Below are 20,084 nucleotides of genomic sequence, written 5' to 3' on the forward strand. Positions count from 1 at the left end.
ACTTGAATGCTAAGTCTGAGTCAATATGCCAGCAAATTTGAAAACTCAGCAGTGGCCACAGGACTGGAAAAGGTCAGTTTTTATTCCAATCCCAAAGAAAGGCAATGCCAAAGAATGTTAAAACTACTGCACAATTGTACTCATTTCACACGCTAGCAAAGTAATGCTCAAAATTCTCCAAGCCAGGCTTCAGTAGTACATGAACCGTGAACTTCCAGATGCTCAAGTTGGATTTAGAAAAGGCAGAGAAACCAGATATCAGATTGCCAACATCCGTTGGATCATCAAAAAAGCAAGAGAGTTCCAGAAGCATCTACTTCTGCTTTATTGACTACTCCAAAGCCTTTGATTGTGTGGATCACAATAAACTGGAAAATTCTTCAAGAGATGGGAATACCAGACCTCCTGACCTGCCTCCTGAGAAATCTGTATGCAGGTCAAGAAGCAACAGTTAGAACTAAACAACAGACTGGTTCCAAATTGGGAAAGGAGTATGTCAAGGCTGTATATTGTCATTCTGCTTATTTAACTTATATGCAGAGTACATCATGCGAAATACCGGGCTGGATGAAGCACAAGCTGGAATCAAGATTGCTGGGAGAAATATCAATAACCTCAAATATGCAGATGACACCATACTCATGGCAGGAAGCAAAGAACTAAAGAGCCTCTTGATGAAAGTGAAAGAGGAGAGTGAAAAAGTTGGCTTAAAACTCAATATTCAGAAAACTAAGATCATGGCATCCAGTCCCATCACTTCATGGCAAATAGAGGGGGAAACAATGGAAACAGAGACAGACTTTCCTTATTGGGCTCCAAAATCACTGCAGATGGTGACTGCAGCCATGAAATTAAAAGACACTTGCTCCTTGGAAGAAAAGTTATGACCAACCTAGACAGCATATTAAAAAGCAGAGACATTACTTTGCCAACAAAGGTCCATCTAGTCAAAGCTACGGTTTTTCCAGTATGGATGTGAGAGTTGGACCATAAAGAAAGCTGAGCACCAAAGAATTGATGCTTTTGAACTGTGGTGTTCGAGAAGACCCTTGAGAGTCCCTTGGACTGCAAGGAGATCCAACCAGTCAATCCTAAAGGAAATTTGTCCTGAACATTCATTGGAAGGACTGATGCTGAAACTCCAATACTTAGGCCACCCGATGTGAAGAACCGACTCATTGGAAAAGACTCTGACACTGGGAAAGATTGAAGGCGAGAGGAGAAGGGGTTGACAGAGGATGAGATATTTGGATGGCATCACTGACTCAATGGACATGAGTTTGAGCAAGCTCCGGGAGCTGGTGATGGACAGGGAGGCCTGGTGTGCTGCACTCCATGGGGTCTCAAAGAGTCAGACATGACTGAGTGACTGAACTGAACTGAACTGAACTGAAGTCTGAGTCATTGTATATTCTTTGAACACTATACAATGAATGTCTCTTGACATGTCTATCTTGTAGAAGTAATGTATTGATTTTTTTTCCGAGTAATAAGTTATAATATTTTCTAACAGTCATGTCAGTCTTCACAGCATTCCAAGGACTATTTTAAGCCCCTGTTCTAGTGATGAATTTAATCTTTATAATAACCCTCTCAGGGAGGTCCTATAGTTAGACACATTTTACAGAAGAGGAAACCAAGGCACAGAACGGTTTAGTTGTTCTGTCAGAGATTGCTTAGTTAATAAGTAATGGGATGTAGTTGAGGTTTGGCTTTTTCTACCTAAGTCTCAAACATGGTTGACAGTCCCACTTTTGTAGTGGTTCTTCCAACCGGAGACTGTAGTCCCCACCCAAGAATGGGGACTTTCTGTTGCATCCTCTCTCCTTCCTTCCTGCTTCGACATGAAACACAGGAATGCTAAGTGTTTCAATTGACAGTCAGAAAATTATGCACTCTGGCACTCTTGCTGAAACATTTAATCCTACTGGTATTCTGGCTCTCTCCCCATTTTATTTATTTACAGGGATCAAAGGAGGGTTGTGGCTGTGCCCAAAACCTCTATACGCTGCCTTGTTCTTGAGTGCATTTAAACTAACTTATAAATTACTGAGTTTTGCAATATAATATGATGTAGGACTGACAGTGTTGGGGCAGCAGGACTGAGATGAGCTTTTCAGACCCCCCCAAAAAAAAATATTTTGCATGCTGACAAAAGCCCTCATGAGAGAACAGCAGCTTTCCTTTCTTCCTTTGATTCTCTAGCAACTCCTAGACAAGGAAGATCCATTTGGGTTATCATCTGAGGGTAAGCAGTGCCTTTGTGTAAGGCATGGGTGGATAGTCAAGATGAAAGGACAATCTGGTCCCAACTTCTTGAAGTCAATTCTTTGGCTAAAGGAATAACTGCTGAGGTTTCATGAAGATGTCCAGGGAGTCGCAAGTCACAGCGTTATTAGAAATCCTGGAGATAAAATTCCCTCTGTAGATCCATGGAGGATTTTGGGGTTTGAATCTAATACCTTGGGGTAGGAGTGGATTTTGGTACGAAGGGAAAGGCAGTTTGTAAAAATCCAGATAAAAGACATTCAAGACTTTGTCCCTGAGATAATCAGCTCTACCCCTGTCACCCACTTCCTTCTAGTCCCGGTACCTTTCTAATGATCCACTGCATCAATCCGAGGTAGTACAACATGGACATCACAGTGCTGAAGAAAATCACAATGGGCAGGACCTAGGGGTGGGTGGAGGACAAGAGTGGCCATAGGTTAACACTGATCCCAGCAGTATTAGTAGGTTTCAGATCAATCTCCTTCTTTCTGTCTCCTTTTTCCCCTCTGAAATGTCATCAAAATACCGGAAACTTCTCTTGAATAAACAACACTTTTATCAGGCAATTTCCTCATCTACATACAGTTTCTTCTAATTCGTTCAGGATAAACTTGAGTGTATTTCATAGGAAACTTAAAAAAAATCCTACTATGATGGGCTTTCCTTACTTCAGTTTCTAGAGAAGCAATGACATTTGGGGGAGGAAATTTATAATAATTAGATCAAGAAACTGAAAACCACTGGCAGATATCTTTGTTATTCTGATATTCAACAGACATAGGATTCACTACTTATTATCAGAGCAACTTGGATCAAGGTTAACTGCGAGCAACCTCAGGTCTTTATTCATAGTAGTGACACAGTAGGTACTTAAATAATGCCTCCTATAGAGCAAGCATTCATGCATTTAGTTTTTAGAATAATGAATATTTTACTTATAGATTTTTGAATCATTATACAAAGATTAGACTTTGGAACTAGTCTACTTCTGTGTTAATGAAGGTTGTCTTTTTCTAGATCTTTTCCTGATGCTCTTTGGATGCCTTCCATGCAGCTTGCGTTTCTACAGGGAGCAGTTTCTACCCTGCATGAACCACACTGGGTTGTGGTCTGGATCCCTCACCGTCCCTACTCCATTGTTCCCTTTCCCTCTGTTCCCAGCTAAATGGCCAGGAACAAGCTGCCACCAGAGACACAGAATGACTGGAGACAATTTGTACAGGATCTAATTTAGAAAACTCTATTAATAATATATAGTAAAAGACTTTTTGTGCCATTATTCAGAATGCACTCATTTATGTGCTTTTATTGGCTTTAATGGGCAGGCAGAGGCTTCCTGAAAGCTTCAAGGAGTTAAAGGGGCTCATCTCACTAACATTCCCACAGGGAATCTATTTTGGCAGAAAGGATGCCCTGGGGAGAGGACAGGTGTTGTTCTTGGTGGTGGTGGTGGTGGTGGTGGGGAGGTCTGAAGACAATGGTGCAGCCTGAACAGCAAGTTCCTCCTTCTTTGTGATTTTATTTTTTGTAATTCTGGATTCAATTTATGATAGGAACATATTTCTATCTTAGTTTGTAAACACTGGACCTTTCAGAGATGGCTTAGTTATTTCAGCACCAAAGTATCAAATCAGTAGTTTAAAAAAAGATTCAGCATAGCAGTTGGCCAAGGTAATTTGAAGGTAAATGGAGTCCATGAGTGAGAAAACAATAAAAAAATATAGGAACAATAGCATGCCATAAAAAAGAAATCTGAAGAAAAAGCCAAATGCTTTTTCTGACTTATCATCGAGGATTTGTAGGGACTTCCCAGAGGAAGGTGAGCTTCCTGGGGCTGTGGGAGGCCTGGGAGAGAATTGATTAGGCCTGACCTTGGGGCTAAGTCACCAAGTTGCCTTTCCCCTGTAAAATAACATCCTTCCTGTGGTTGGGAGAAGGCCTGGCCTGCAGGCCTGCCAAAGTGAAGGCAGTACTGAAGGAAAGAGGGGAAAGGTTTAGCATGGGGATGGTTCTGTAAGAACAGAGGTTGATGTGGGTGACCAGCTGTCCCCGTTTGTCTGAGATTAAGAAGTTTCCTGAGTGCAGCGCTGTCACTGAGCCTGGACCGGGAAGTCATTAGCAGCCATATTCATTGCCAGGTACCTCATGTTCTTTCCCCTGAAATCTCAGATCCTATTACCCCATATGAGCTTTCGTAAGTATATCAGCAAATGTTACACAACTCCCCAAAGTACAGGCATAGCTTGTTTTGTTGTGCTTTACTTTATTGTGCTTCTTGCATGTTGTATTTTTCACAGATTGAAGGATTGTAGCACTCCTTCACTGAGCAAGTCTATTGGCACCATTTTTCCAACAGCACTTGCTCACTTTGTGTCTTTGGGTCACATGTTGGTAATCCTCACAATATTTCAAACTTTTTCATTATTACTATGTTTGTTATGGTGATCAGTGATCTTTGATGTTACTATTGTGATTGTTCTGGTATTTTTTTAGCAATAAAGTGATTTTAAATTAAGGTATGTACTTTTTTTTAGATATACCGCTATGTCACACTTAATAGACAACAGTAGAGTTGTAAACATAATTTTTATGTGCACTGGGAAACCAAAAAATTTGTGTGATCACTTTATTGTGATATTCACTTTACTGTGGTGGTCTGGAACTGAATTTGCAACATCTCTGAGATCTGCCTATGTTTCGGTATTTCTGATTTCCTCTACGTGTTCTCTTTAATGTTTAAAAAAATTTATTTATTTATTTGGCTGCATCGTGGCTTAGCTGTGGCAGGCAGGATATTTGATCTTCATTGTGGCATGCATAATCTTAGTCGCGACATGTGGGATCTAGCTCCCTGATCATTGAACCCAGACCCCCTGCACTGGGAGCTCAGTGTCTTAGCCACTGGACCACTAGGGAAGTTTTCCTTAATGTTATAATAACAAAATAATATGTTTTCAGCCCATTGACTTCAGGTAAATTGTAAAGGAGAAAAGATGGTGCTGTGCTGTGCCCCTGTGACATACCTGGGTTCTGGTCAGTTAGGGTCTATCTGAACATCTGCAGATGAAGAAGCCCTGAAAAGGAAATGTCTACACAGAAAAAAAGTGTTTGGTTTTACCTTGAATGCAAAAAAGTGGTCTGTATATTTCTCACCAAAGACGAATGAAGCACCAGCATCAGTGTACCCCAGGAACGTCTGAATTACAGAAAGGAAAAGAGCAGATCATTACAAACGCTGAAACAGTAGTTACCATCCACAAGGCCAACCAGGCTTTGACGAGGGTGAGGACCCAGAAAACTTGCGGAGAGACTTGGAGAGTTAATTTTCTTAACTTTCCCCTGCCAGTAGATAGCCGGCAAGTATATTTTAGGACTGTAGCTGCATACAGATTTCCTGGCATTTTTGACATTCACTCTGACTCTAGGGTGCTAAAGAATAAGCTGGGTGTGATACTTTGCTCCAGAAGACATAGATGGTACATGACGGGTACTAGTTACTACTGGATGCATAGAGGTTTGTTTCTCTGTTTGGGGAAGCATCTTAGAAGAGTGGCCCCTGGGACAGGATGCAGGGGTCGAATGAGATAGAGAAGTGATGTCATGGGTACTTAGTCACTCAGTTGTGTCCAGCTCTTTGTGACTCCATGGACTGTAGCCTGCCAGGCTCCTTTGTCCATGGGGATTCTCCAGACTAGAACACTGGAGTGGGTTGCCATGCCCTCCTCCAGGGGACATAGATGGTACACGGCGGGTACTAGTTACTACTGGATGCATAGAGGTTTGTTTCTCTGTTTGGGGAAGCATCTTAGAAGAGTGGCCCCTGGGACAGGATGCAGGGGTCGAATGAGATAGAGAAGTGATGTCATGGGTACTTAGTCACTCAGTTGTGTCCAGCTCTTTGTGACTCCATGGACTGTAGCCTGCCAGGCTCCTTTGTCCATGGGGATTCTCCAGACTAGAACACTGGAGTGGGTTGCCATGCCCTCCTCTAGGGGATCTTCCCAGCCCAGGGATTGAACCCAGGTCTCCCATGGGCAGGGAAGCCCATGATATGGGTAAGGGACAACCAAAATAATAATGAACTTGGCAGATTAACATATTCCACATAAACAAAATTATTTGTCTAACTCATGCTATGGAATTAAAATTTGAATCAACCAAATAGGAAAAGGAGTACGTCAAGGCTGTATATTGTCACCCTGCTTATTTAACTTCTGTGCAGATTACATCATGAGAGACGCTGGGCTGGAGGAAGCACAAGCTGGAATCAAGATTACTGGAGAAATCTCAATAACCTCATATATGCAGATGACACCACCCTTATGGCAGAAAATGAAGAGGAACTAAAAAGCCTCTTGATGAAAGTGAAAGAGGAGAGTGAGAAAGTTGGCTTAAAGCTCAACATTCAGAAAACAAAGATCATGGCACCTGGTCCCATCACTTCATGACAAATAGATGGGGAAACAGTGGCTGATTTTATTATTTTGGGTTCCAAAATCACTGCAACTGGTGACTGCAGCCATGAAATTAAAAGATGCATACTCCTTGGAAGGAAAGTTACGACCAACCTAGACAGCATATTGAAAAGCAGAGACATTACTTTGCCAACAAAGGTCCATCTAGTCAAGGCTATGGTTTTTCCAGTAGTCATGTACGGATGTGAGTGTTTGACTATAAAGAAAGCTGAGCACCGAAGAATTGATGCTTTTGAACTGTGGTGTTGGAGAAGACTCTTGAGCGTCCCTTGAACTGCAAGGAGATCCAACCAGTCCATCCTAAAGGAGATCAGTCCTGAGTGTTCATTGGAAGGACTGATGCTGAAGCTGAAACTCTTAATACTTTGGCCACCTGATACGAAGAGCTGACTCATTTGAAAAGACCCTGCTGGGAAAGATTGAGGGCAGGAGGAGAAGAGGATGACAGAGGATGAGATGGTTGGATGGCATCACCAGCTCAATGGACATGAGTTGAGTGAACTCTGGGAGTTGGTGATGGACAGGGAGGCCTGGCATGCTGCAGTCCATGGGGTCTCAAAGAGTCGGACATGACTGAGTGACTGAACTGAATTGAATGCAGATAAATAAACTTATTTCTGATATATCTTAAGGATTATATTCGAATGTTAAAAGCACTATAAAGAACAAGGTGGTCCTTTGAACTGAACTTACCTGAACTTGTTTGCCCAACCAATCAAAAGCCATAAATCCAGGTTCTGTCCTTAGTATCAAAAGGCCAAGAAGAAACTGTAACCCAATTCCCCAAAAGACAGGCCTCCAGTAAACCTATACAGAAAGAAGAAGAGACATCTTATTAGAAAATGAATGCTACACTCAGCATAAATTACCAGAGGATCACTATTTTATTGGAAGCTTCTCAGATATGGCTTGTGACTCACCTTCTTTCAGAGGCCAAAGCAGCTGTGAGCAAAGAATTCCTCCTTAGAATTATACTAAAAATCTCAGAATTGTACTACTTCTTCTTAAACCTGAGTTTAAGCCTTCAGTCCTGGAAACGTATGTAACCATTTTGTCATGATAAAATCACTTAGACATGAAGAGTAGTTTTAGAGAGTCATTAAAGGAGGAAGGATCTGGTTTTCCAGTCATGTAAATATTAGATATATATAATTATTTTCCCATCTGGAAAATGGAAAGGCTGAACATGACTTCTCTGTGTGTCCAAGGTTTGTTGATCTGACAATTTGTAAGTGAATTAAGTGAAATTCCACCCTGTGGAGGGGCTTTCATTTCACTGTAATTTCACAATTACCTCTAATGTAGTCCAAGAGAGTGCAGCATGTAAACGGACAATCAAGTGCTTTCATTTTTGGTGCAGAGATGAGTGCTATGCAAAGAACTATGGGACTGGAGGCACAGAAAACAGTGGAGATGTTCACCTAAACAGGGAAAGCAATTTGGATCTTATTAAGTGGCTTTGGTCTTTGATTAATGCTCTTTTTTTTTGGATCAATCACTCAGCCAGTAAAGTCTTCAGACTTTCAGCTAGTAAAGTTTGCTGTTATGAATCATATGTGAAAGTTTTAATATCTCAAAATTCTTACTGATTTAGTGGGTTCCAGGATGATAAAACAAGGATGAGAATTGAATTCAATGTAAAAAAAACTGCTTAAGGACAAATTTTTGGAGTAAAATAACCTCAACGGCAAATAGAAATTTGATAAACTGCAGAATCCAATGGTAGAATATTGTTATTTACTGACCTGAAGAAACTTGGATCAAAATGGATGGGTTTTCTTTGTATGTGTGTTTAATGGGGGGATGGGGGTACAGAAGTAGAAATCAGACTTGACAGAAGAGAATATCTCACTGGTTGAACAACTGGAAAATTACTGAGAATGAAAAAGGTAGAGTAATAGAACTATTAACATTTAAAATATCATAGCAAGGTAAGAAAAATATGGAATAGCAGTTCAATTCTTTAATACTCATTACTCTGAGCAATTTACACATGAGGGAAAAAAAGGAGAAGAAAAATGATTGATTTCATACTTACTTTTGTTGGGTGTTTGGAAAATAGAAATGTCAGGGAAGTGTACATTATGAGTCCTCCAAAAGACACCAGCTGCTGTTGGCCCAGTTTGGCAGTGTCAAAGACCAGCCAGAGAATAACTCCCAGGATCAGACAGCCCCATATCACCCTAAGAAAATCAGGAAGGATGCTTTGGCATCATTTGTTGTGCTAACTTGGAAATCTTAATCAGGCTTAAATGTACAAACAAAACATATTGAGTAACACATCCTGGCACTTGGAAATTATGTTTCTAGAAATTTCAAAAGACTGTCTTTGGGTGTAGCTAGAAAGGCACATAGTCAAAAAATGAAGCAATGTATCCCCAATACTCCACAACTCTTGGACTCTTTGCTGGTGTAGTATTCATAAAGGGGTCAGAGAGGAGAAAGGACGCCTGGAGAAGAAATCTGGTGATTTCTTCCTGAGAGCTGCTGGGAATTCTCTCCTCCATTTAGGGAGATGGGTGAAGCATTACCTTCTTCCTCTCAAGGAAGAACTTGAAATGTGTCTTCTGCATTGGGGGACCCACCCAAGCCTCGGAGAGCTAAGTCGGATTTTAGACCTGGTTCTGACTCCCTGGAGAACCCAGTGGGCAAAACAGGAGTGATTCAGTAAATGGCAGAGCTGGAGAGGATGCTCTGTTGGGATTGTACAACCCTGGTCATTAGGCCAAGAATGTGTGAACTTTCCTGGTAGATCCCATGTTGGCCATACTGAGGAGAATGGGTTCTGGGTCCTACCCTGCAGGGCCACCTGCAGACAGTGGGGCTCCCAAAGAGACAGGCTGAAAGAAAAGCCCTGAACAGTCACCTGCAGGACAGGGGTCCTATAAGAGAGAGTTGCTTTTAATAATTTACAGATGCCCAGAGAGAAAGTCACCCCTTCAAGTCAGAACCATCCCAACTTTCGGACAACATTTTATCATTTAGTGGCACTTGAAATGAAGGCAGTTTGTAGGGGCATTTGAGCACATCTTGCATGAATCACTGCCTGATCTAGGCCTTCATGTCCTGCTTATAAAATAAAGGTTTAAAAAAATTTTTTTTAATGGATTATTCCCTAGGCTGTTCCTAGCTTTAATATCCCATCAATGAGGAAGCAATTTTAGAATGAATCTATGGAACAGTGTTGCAAAAGACTAACATCCCTCTCAACCACAATAAAAGAACTGAGTGCATTTACCACTTCAACCAGAACCAATGGCTGTCCAGTAGCCTTTGGCCTGGAGACAGGAACCTGGCTATCTGAGACTCATATTTGGCCATGAGGTGATCCCAGACCACAAAGAAGATGGCAACCACGGTGATCACGAAAAGAGGAAGGGCTCTGTGAAAGTTCATCACACAGGCTGCGATCACCAGGGCCAGGTAACCTGTGCAGGAAGCAAATACAGACAGTGAACATCACCAGTCATCTGGAGACCAGCTTCCAGCACTGATCTGGCTCAGCCAAGGGCAGGGCCCACCAGGAAACCATTGAACACAGGGGTGCTCTTGACATAGCTATCGGCCCTTCTGATGATAAGGATTGTATTGTCGGTTAAATTCCTTTATTTTTAAAAAAAAATAGTCTCTCCAAGAATGCTAGAAGCACAGGGTGCCAGGTTTTTTTCTTAAGGAAACTTCTGAATTCCTGAATCTTGTTGCTTGATCACTGGGGCTCTTGCTTAGTGGGTGCATGCTAAGTCACTTTAGTGCTAAGTCTAAGTCTGTGTGACACTATAGATTATAGCTTCCTAGCTTTTCTGTCCATGGAATTCTCCAGGCAAGAATACTGCAGTGGGCTGCCATGCCCTTCTCCAGGGGATCTTACCAACCTATTGATCGAACCCGGGTCTTCTGCACTGCAGGCAGATTCTTTACCATCTGAGCCATCAGGGAAGCCTCTTGCTTAGTACTGACTACTTTTTTGATACCCAGACTCAGCAGATGAGCTTCTACAGAGAAAGGCCAGGCACCAAAGCAAACACTGGCAAAAATTATTGAGTCTCCTGGTTTGTGGCCCAGATTTGGCCTAAACTTAAGTAGGAAAATCTCTGAATGCCACAACACCGACATGCTACAGAATCTCTAAAGGAAAGAGGTGGGTGATGACTAGGCTGATAGCTTTAGAAGAGGAGATTCTGGGATAAGAACACAAGGTTTTCCATTAAAAGTTGGCAAACATGGCTTTGTTTACAAGTTAAATTTGGCCTGCCACTTGTTTTTGTAGGTGGCAAGCACAGTTGTATTTGTATATTTGTATTTGTAGTCTACAAATAAAGTTGCCTTGGCACATGGCCACACCATCTGCTTACTTTGTACTACAATGGCATAGCTGTGTGGTTTTGAGTATGGTCTGCAAAATACTATTTGGGCTGGTAGAAAGCAAGCAAGCATGCTTTCAACCCTGATGCTCCCTGTTCTGGCAGTGTGAGACCAGAAAACCACTGACCTCTTGGGGCCAGCCATCTTGGACTAATGTCCATGGACTTGAGTGGGAGGGCTCACATTTTACAGACAGGTATGGTCTTTGAAATGGGCCCTGGGGCCCTTTGTTTGGAGGGAGTCAAAGCAGAACACCTGCTCATCTGTGAAGACACCCTGGTCCTGGTTTCAGGTAGGAGGAGAGGGCTTCGTGACCCTAGGCTCCTCCTTGTTCTGTGTTCATATAAAGCAGTAATTGATTGGATATTTCACCCCCCTTCAATTAGGTTGCTGCCTTGTGATTATCACCATTTTTCCAGTTACCTGAATTTGCATTATCTGACCCTCAAATCCATACCACATTAACAAAGACCATGGGAGTAGGCGATCTAAAAAGTCAGCTGCTGGCTGCATAAACAGGACATGGGGCTTTCCCCTGGTGGCTCAGTGGCAAAGAGTCTGCCTGCAGTGCAAGAGACCTGGCTTTGATCCCTGGGTTGGGAAGATGCCCTGGAGGAGGGCATCACAACCCCCTCCAGAATTCTTACCTGGAGAATCCCATGGACAGAGGAGCCTGGCAGGCTACAGTCTATAGGGTCACAAGAGTCAGACACAACTGAAGTGACTTAGCACGCAGAACAGCTATCTACATGAGCATTTCAAGCCGAGACCCACCACTCAGGGGCTTTATGGTGAAATTCTCTCCTCTCTGGATGACTCAGAGATGATTTAGGGAAGGGAAGACTTATTTGTTTTCTACAGAAAACTGATATTTGAGAGAACCTGGAAAAGAGACGCTAGTATCCCATTCCCTTTTGCTATTTACCTGCTATTAAAATGCCCCAGATGATGTACCGAAGGGTTGTTTTGTGTTTCCTACAAAAATCAGACATCTTCCCACACATCCTTTCCAGGCACCTGTAACAACACAAAGGCAAGAAGTAGGCAGATGTAAACACCACATACACGACATATCCTGGCACACTAAAGCTATAGTAGATTAGGCTTTGTAAGTCATCAGGTAAACCTATTCATGAGGTATGTGTACTACAAAATAGAAATAAGAAACTCATTTCATTTTAAACCAAAATCAGCCATGGTTTGGCTCAACCTTTGCTGAATGGATGTGCCAAGCTCTGAGGGATTATGGAGATGCAGAAAATGTGCTCCCAGAAATAAAGCAGAGGACAGGATAACCAACCAAAAGCTGAGAATGAATCATAGGATGAGACTGTTTCTCACTAGGCTAGATCACCCCCTCTCTAGTGGAAGGGTGACTGTCTTCACAAGATGCTTGAAAAGTGAAGTAGGATTTTGGGGATTTGAGGGCTGTCAACCAATGGGTTGTGATATAGCTTTCTCAGAAGGTTCTGGAATTGTTGATGTCTTTGTTTCTGCCCAGAGCTTTGTTACAGGGTGGTGTGGAGTGTGCAAGCCATGTGTGCATCTGATCACTTCTTCCAAGGAAGATGGTGTACACCAGTAAGGGAGTCCGGAGAGGTTCCAGGGTGGTACCCACAACAACTGTCCTTTCTTCTCCCAGGTGTTCCCAGTCCCCCTGTGCTTGCTTTGAACCCTGGCTTTCCTGCATACACCTCTTTCCTCAGTGTGCTTCCCAACGCAGGCCTCTCCTCTCCTACTTGAGGCTAAATGGAAGGAATTTACTTGCACATTTAATCATGACCACTTTCAGGCCATTGGATAGGATTTCTAAAATAACCCTTTCTCCTGTATAGAAGATTCACAATCTCCAGGATCTCAAAGGACTCAGACCCCAGCTGGGACCTCCCAGCCCCTTGGTAAACATTCTCCAGTTCCCCTCCCTCCAGCAGTCATGTGCCCACGTGTCCATGTCACAGTCCCCTTCACGGTTCAGGGCACTGCTCAAGCCCTTCGCTTCCTCAAAGCCTTCTTGCATTTCCTCAGACAGAGGTAGTCCTCTGCAACCTCTTCCTACTATCTCCTTTGGTTATGAAGGAGATAATCCTTCATAATCAAAGATAGTAGGAGATGATTCCTACTATCTCTTTTGTTATGAAGCCTTGACTGACTGTCACTTCATGGAGAATAGATGTCTGAGCCCAACATCAGCAGCTTGGACACTGAGTGCTTGACAGGCCTTTGTTGAATTCTTAGATAAATGAAATGGGAGTTCTTATTGCTTTTCTGGAATGATATTTTACAGCTGTGGGTTGGGACCCATTCGTGAGTTGTGAAATTTTTCATACAGTGCGTGATAACTGTCCTTAAACAAAAGAATAGGACATCTCAGAGCATGTCACACATAGTGATGACAGGCATTATTTCATGAACATTTTGTCTTATGTATGTGTATGAATCGGTGTACTGAGAATTAGTGGCATTGTTCTAGAACATGTTGAGGGAGTATAAGTACAATAAAGACTAAATTTTTCGTGGTCTAATTTAGGACAGGCTGCTCATACATTGTCCTCAGTTGTGGATATAGTGTTACAAAGCAGCAGCGTCAGACAGCAACATTCAACAGAGCACATCCATCTACTCTAGGTCAAATTCATCAGACTGTTTAATTGCAGGGAGTGTGTACAGTCCATTACAGCAATCTGACACTGCAAAAAAAGGAAGTGGCTAGAAATAGTCGCTTTGGCCATTTGGTTATCTAGGCTGAATGACTCCAAATCTCTTGGTGGTTGTTTTTCCACCCATTAACACTGATGAAACCTGAGTACCTCTGACCACCCAAGAGAATCTCTTGGCCCCAAGGGCAGAGATTCTTGAACTAAAATGAGGATGAAACTGAATTCAGGTTTCCAACACAGTTAAAATTCTTTTTAAAAAGAAAATTTTTATTGGAGTATAAGCTGCTTTACACTGTTGTGTTAGTTTCTGCTGTACAGGAAAGTGAATCACCTATATGTATACATATAACCACTCTTTTTTGGGTTTCCTTCCCATTTAGGTCACCACAGAGCGCTGAGTAGAGCTCCCTGTGTTATACAGTAGGTTCTCATAGTGGTAAAAATTCTTTATGATGTATATGTGACAAGAACTTTCAATCTGAATTTTGACCAGCTCTATCTTCTGATACACAAGAAGTTCCTCAGAGACTCAGGAATTAACACCAAATTTAAATAGGAATTTAGAAAATTTACAAATACTTTAGTGTTATGACAGAGACAGTCTTGGACTAGGAATCAGAAGCTGAAATTTAAAATAGCTTTTTTGCAGCTGACAAACCCTTGGCTAAGTCTGAGCTTCATTTTTCTGGTCCAAAAAATAAAAGTAATAATTTGCCTCTCCTAATGAGTGATAAAAGGACGTGGACTATTTTCATGATACCATGAGGTAAGAGCAAGTTTGTTGGGACTAAAAGTGAATTGGGTTTTGAGAAATCAATTGCTCATTGATTGAACATTGAGAAGATGAATTAACTACTTTTGCATGGACTGGGGCAATTAGTTGGCAATTTACAGCTTTAATTAGAAGATTGTCCTGGATATTGGGTTCCTAGGACATCAGCAATTTGAATTTACCACATTGATTATACTAGAGTTTCATTAATTTTTCTGAAAATGCTGTTAGGTGGGTAGTAGGGAGGGAAGATTGGTGGTGACTATCTCTGATAAATCATAATTAATGTTAAAAATTAGATGAGAATAAAAAAGTGGCAAAACCACTTTGCTTAGGAGGTGCTGTGCATGCTGAGTCACTTACTCCATGGACGGTAACCCGCCAGGCTCCTCTGTTCCTGGGGATTCTCCAGGCAAGAATACTAGTGTGGGTTGCCATGCCCTCTTCCAGGGGATCTTCCCAACCCAGAGATTGAATCCAGGTCTCCTGAATTGCAGGTGGATTCTTTACTGTCTGAGCCACCAGGGAAGCCCAAGAACATTTCTATGGTTTGAACCTGTACCCTTTTCGATGTGTTTCTTGATCATCCTCCTCTTCTTCATCCTTTCTTAGAGAATCCTGCTCCATGGTGATGTGCTCTTCTACCTGGAAATCAAACACGGGGACAGAGATGGATGATGAGAATGCTGAGCATAATGGACTCTGATCTCTTTTGCTCAGAATTTGGTAAGGAAATTTTTCCAAATTATTTAAATTACTTTAAAATTATTATACAAGATGATGTCTCCAATTATCAACTGCTCAGAGATTTTTCCCCTTGTCACAAAAAAATCTAGGTTCATTTATCTCTCCCTTTACTTAAAAGGAGCCATTGGTATTTTCTCCATTTCTTCAGCCAATGGGCTAATATCTCTGCTTTTAGTTCCTATCTCTACTGTAATCATTCAATTCCCACTCTGTTTTCAGACAAGTGATCAATGAAGTTAATACCAAAGGCTACATAAATCTCCCTTTATATTCTGTTATCCCCAGTTTCCAGAAAAGTGAGACTAAGGCTGTTTTTATTTTCCTGGCAGCCCAAGGCTTGGTCTTCTGATATCAACAGTAGCTCAGCATCTTCCATAGCTGTTAAACTACCCTTGGGAACTAGGGTTCTTCTATCAGTTGGGTTAAGGGGAAATATTTCCTCACTCAACTAGCCCTTGCTCTAGTTACTGAGTGATGTATATGCCTGGGCTTCCCTGGTGAATCAGACAGTAAAGAATCTGCCTGCAAGGCAGGAGACCCGAATTCAATCCCTGGATCAGGAAGGTCCCCTGGAGAAGGGAATGGCTATCCACTCCAGTATTCTTGCCTGGAGATTTCCATGGACAGAGGTGCCTGGTGGGCTACAGTCCATGGGTCACAAAGAGTCAGACACGACCGAGCAACTTTCACCTTTTCTTTTTTGTACCTGCATTATCTTTTTCTTTGGCGGGGGCAGTGGGGGAGGGGGGGTGTTGTGCAGCATGTGGGATCTTAGTTTCCCAACTAGGGATGGAACCCATGCCCGCTGCATTGGAAGCATAGAACCTTAACCATTGGACTGTCCTGCTGGGAAGTTCCAACCTGGGATATCTTTTATGGACAATCTTCATAAGTACTGTTGGAGCTCTTAAGCATCCATGACCCATTCTATTCTTGTGATGGTGGGAAGGATTTCCTGCCTCCCATCATTCTGTGATAATGTCTCCAACAGGTCCAGCTATTGTAAGCAAAGGCAAAGGAAGGTTGGGAGGGAGTAGGCAGCTGTTGGAGAAGGCAATGGCACCCCACTCCAGTACTCTTGCCTGGAAAATCCCATGGACGGAGGGCCTGGTGGGCTGTAGTCCATGGGGTCTCTAAGAGTCCGACACGACTGAGCGACTTCACTTTCATTTTTCACTTTGATGCATTGGAGAAGGAAATGGCAACCCACTCCAGTGTTCTGGCCTGGAGAATCCCAGGGACGGGGGAGCCTCATGGGCTGCCATCCATGGGGTTGCACAGAGTCAGACATGACTGAAGCGACTTAGCAGCAGCAGCAGTAGGCAGCTGTTAAGCAGTTTTGAACATGCTCAAGAGGTATAATGCCAAATCTCAGACTTAGTTTGTTGTCAGATCCCATGAGGCTTTCATTTCTCTTTAACAACAACAACAAAACCCATGGAAATTAGTTATTAGCATGTCTCTGAAAGGATCGTCAAAGATTATCTTGTCCTTTGAGGCCAAACTCCCATTATGCTCCTGATTTAGGCTGCCTCCAGGTCGTGGGCTGGGCCTCAGGCACAAGGATGGTTGTAATAGAGACCAGCTGAGTCCAGGCTGCAGCTGCAAAGGTCAGGGGTTCAGAGAAGCCCTTCTCATTTTCCCCCACCTAACGCTATGCTTGGCCAAGAGAAAAAGTTTGGTAAAATTTTCACTTAAATGATCTTCATCATTATTTTCTTTGACTAAAATTGTCCCAAGTTACTTACCATATGGAATGTCTAGCATTTCTTTGTTTTCTCTTTTGGTTTTTTCAACCCCTTTTAATCTTTGAAACAAGACAAAACAAAACAACAAAACCTTCCTGACCCCATAGTCATGGGACATCTACACTCCCTCCTTCCCTTGACAGTCAAACCACTTGAAAGAACTGTCCTTACGTTCAGAGACATTCCATATCCTGTTCACTTCTCAACTCTCTGTGACCAAACTTTTACTGAGATGGCTTCTGCTAAGGTCACTGCCAAGGTCACCTAAGGACCACTGTGACCCAACCAGTAGCTACTCCTCAGTCCTCATATTTCTATTTATAATAATACTTAATTTTTGTTTTTGACTTTTTTTGTGAAACAATTTTTAAACCAATACTTTTAAGAGCATATTTTTTTAGGTTCATAGCAAAATTGAGAGGAAGGTACAGTTTTCTCATATATTTTTGCCCCCTACCTCATGCAGCCTTTCCCATTATTGACTTCTCCACCAAAGTGGTACATTTGTTACAACTGATGGACCCATGAAGTCTATAGTTTACATCAGGGCTCACTCTTGATGTTATACATTCTATGGGCTTGGTCAAATGTTTAATACCAGGTATCAACCATTATAATATCATGCAGAGTATTTTCACCATCCTGAGAATCCCCTGTGCCTATTTGTCCTTCCCTCCCTCCCACCTTCCCTCCCATCTTGGCAGCCAGTGATCTTTTTGCTGTTCCCACAGTTTGCCTTCTCCAGAATGTCATTTAGTTGAAACTACACAGTATGGAGTCTTCTCAGATTGCTTCTGTTAGTAATACATATGTAATGGTCCCTCATTTCTTTTGATGTCTTGATAGCTAATTTGTTTTTAGTGCTGAATAATATTTCATTGTCTGGATGGACCACCATTCATTTATCCATTCACCTACTGAAGGATATTTTGGTTGCTTTTAGGTTTTGGTGATTATGAATCAAGCTTGTATAATCATCCATGTGCAGGCTTTTGTCTGAAAAGAAGTATTATCTTCTCTCTCTCTCTTTTTTTTTTTGGTTGAAGAACACTTACTGATATGAACACTTTAGAATATATTAAGTGAAATAGACAATTACCAAATAATATGAAAGCACAATCCCAATATACCTGACATGCACGTAGATGTATAGGTAACTTGGATTGAAACAAGCTATATTCCAATATGTTAGACACTGATTTTTTTTTTTTCTGGAATTACAGTTCATTATTTGTCTTCCAAATTTTGCTGCAATAGTATTTCAAATTTTCTACTTCAAATAAGCTATTTATTTATCATGAGCAAACTCCCCCTAAAATATGGCACCCCCCCAAAATTACTTTTTAAAGGATGATATACATAGGTAATTTGCTCCCTTTTTAGCAGCAGGTTTTTTTTCAAATGAGATCCTTACATCTGTAGCTTATGTAATACTGTACATCAACTATACTTCATAAAAATTTAATTAAAAAATCTATAATCAGTGAAAATATCCTTCAAAAACGAAGACATAATACAGATATTTTCAGGCAAACAAAAAAAATAAGATCCTACCCAGAATTCGATATATAAAAGAAATAAAAGGTTTTGTCACAGAGCACCTCAACTTGCTGTGTACAGTTAGATGTCATTGAGGAGCCCTAGGGTGTCACAAATACAGTTTTAGAACCGTGTCTTAGAACCTTCCTCTTATCTGCCTCATTTACTTTAAAATTGAGATGTTTTTGTTGAAGCCAGTGCTTTCTGTCTTAGGATGGAATTTGGAATGTGCAATCACGAGGTGTCAGAGCAAGCCTGGGTACTCTCTCCATCAGAGAGGACAGGTGTATAAGCACAAAATCTTTGTTTGTGCATATGTGTTTTCCTTATGATCCTGCCATACCCACTCTAATTGCCATTTAACTTGCTCCTCTGAGCGCCAGACTTTCAGTCCCCATAGCTGTTGCACGGCAGTTGCCATGGTGACAGATTCACTGTTTTCCAGTCATACCTGTTTGCCATTTTCATGCTCTCTGTTTTGCACAACTCTATTCCTTAGTGAGTGGTCATTTCCTGATGTGTTCTGGTTTCCAAAGCCATCTTCATCATTCTAAGAAAAAATACAGGATTGCAAAAATCAAATTTCAGAGCCAAAAAAGAAATGTTCTTTCAATGAATGTTACTCAAAGACTTTTGAGGGATGGGACAACAAAGAAGTGTTTAGATGAGTCAGCTGATTAAAGAAAGAAACAATGAATCTTAGTACTTAAAGAAATAGAAATGACTATAAAAAAATTTGAAAATTTACTGTCTGTAAAAGCCCCATAAGGAAAAAGATTATCTCAGTCTAGAAATGTAAATCCTTTTGTTTTCTTTCCTTTTTTTTTGGCTGTGAAATCTTAGTTCCCTGACCAGGGATTGACCCCAAGCCCCTTGCAATGGAAGCACAGAGCTCTAACTACTGGACAGCCAGGGAGTTCTCTAAATCCTTTTGTTTTCTACTATAATCTAATGGTACCTATGGTTGCTGGTACCAAAAATATGTTTTAGTTAAAAATTTAGATGACTTATATTTCACATATTTTTTCCCTGAAAGCTATGAATGCTGTAAGTACAAGACTAACAAAAGCTTAAATGTTTTGTATTTTTCCACTTCTTTGATTATACATGTTCCTGATCAGTTTCTCTGCTTTTAATCTTTCTTTCCTTCAGATCTGTATGTAAATTCCTTCTATGCTACTATTTCTACATAATCAAATGCGACTCCTGGGCTCTGGAGTCAATTGCACACTCCTCAGCACAGTTCAGGGTTGCTCGATCCTGTTCATTCGTCTTACTCCGCTCCCCTTGCAGGCACCATGAAGGAGCACCCACCCAAACAGAACTATGTGCCCTTCTCCAGGCCCAGATTAAGTTTTCCTGCCTTGTGTCTGAGATGCTTTCTATCCTGCAAAACAACCTGCAAAATATTAGCAGTTCCTTCTAAACAAGATTTAAAGATAAAGCATGGTTGAACTACAAAAGATGATGATCTGAAAAATGCATGTGTTGTACTGAAAGTCATTACTTATAT

The 20,084-nt window shown here is 41.5% G+C and overlaps 1 protein-coding gene across 3 annotated transcripts in view; it reads right to left on the bottom strand.

The window, feature by feature from the left end:
- SLC28A3 (solute carrier family 28 member 3) overlaps positions 1 to 20,084 on the bottom strand; it is a 77,480-nt gene that overhangs the window by 19,597 nt on the left and 37,799 nt on the right. For all 3 annotated transcript variants that reach the window (XM_055578951.1, XM_055578953.1, XM_055578952.1), the window contains 8 exons: positions 19,023 to 19,121; positions 15,100 to 15,182; positions 12,034 to 12,125; positions 9,985 to 10,174; positions 8,785 to 8,929; positions 7,440 to 7,553; positions 5,390 to 5,467; positions 2,594 to 2,674 (listed from right to left, as the gene is read on the bottom strand). In XM_055578951.1, coding sequence (XP_055434926.1) covers positions 2,594 to 2,674; positions 5,390 to 5,467; positions 7,440 to 7,553; positions 8,785 to 8,929; positions 9,985 to 10,174; positions 12,034 to 12,125; positions 15,100 to 15,182; positions 19,023 to 19,121 — 882 coding nt within the window. The remainder of the gene's footprint in view (positions 1 to 2,593; positions 2,675 to 5,389; positions 5,468 to 7,439; positions 7,554 to 8,784; positions 8,930 to 9,984; positions 10,175 to 12,033; positions 12,126 to 15,099; positions 15,183 to 19,022; positions 19,122 to 20,084) is intronic.

This window comes from Bubalus kerabau, chromosome 4 (genome assembly GCF_029407905.1).
Source record: "Bubalus kerabau isolate K-KA32 ecotype Philippines breed swamp buffalo chromosome 4, PCC_UOA_SB_1v2, whole genome shotgun sequence".
In the NCBI taxonomy this organism is placed as follows: domain Eukaryota; kingdom Metazoa; phylum Chordata; class Mammalia; order Artiodactyla; family Bovidae; genus Bubalus; species Bubalus kerabau.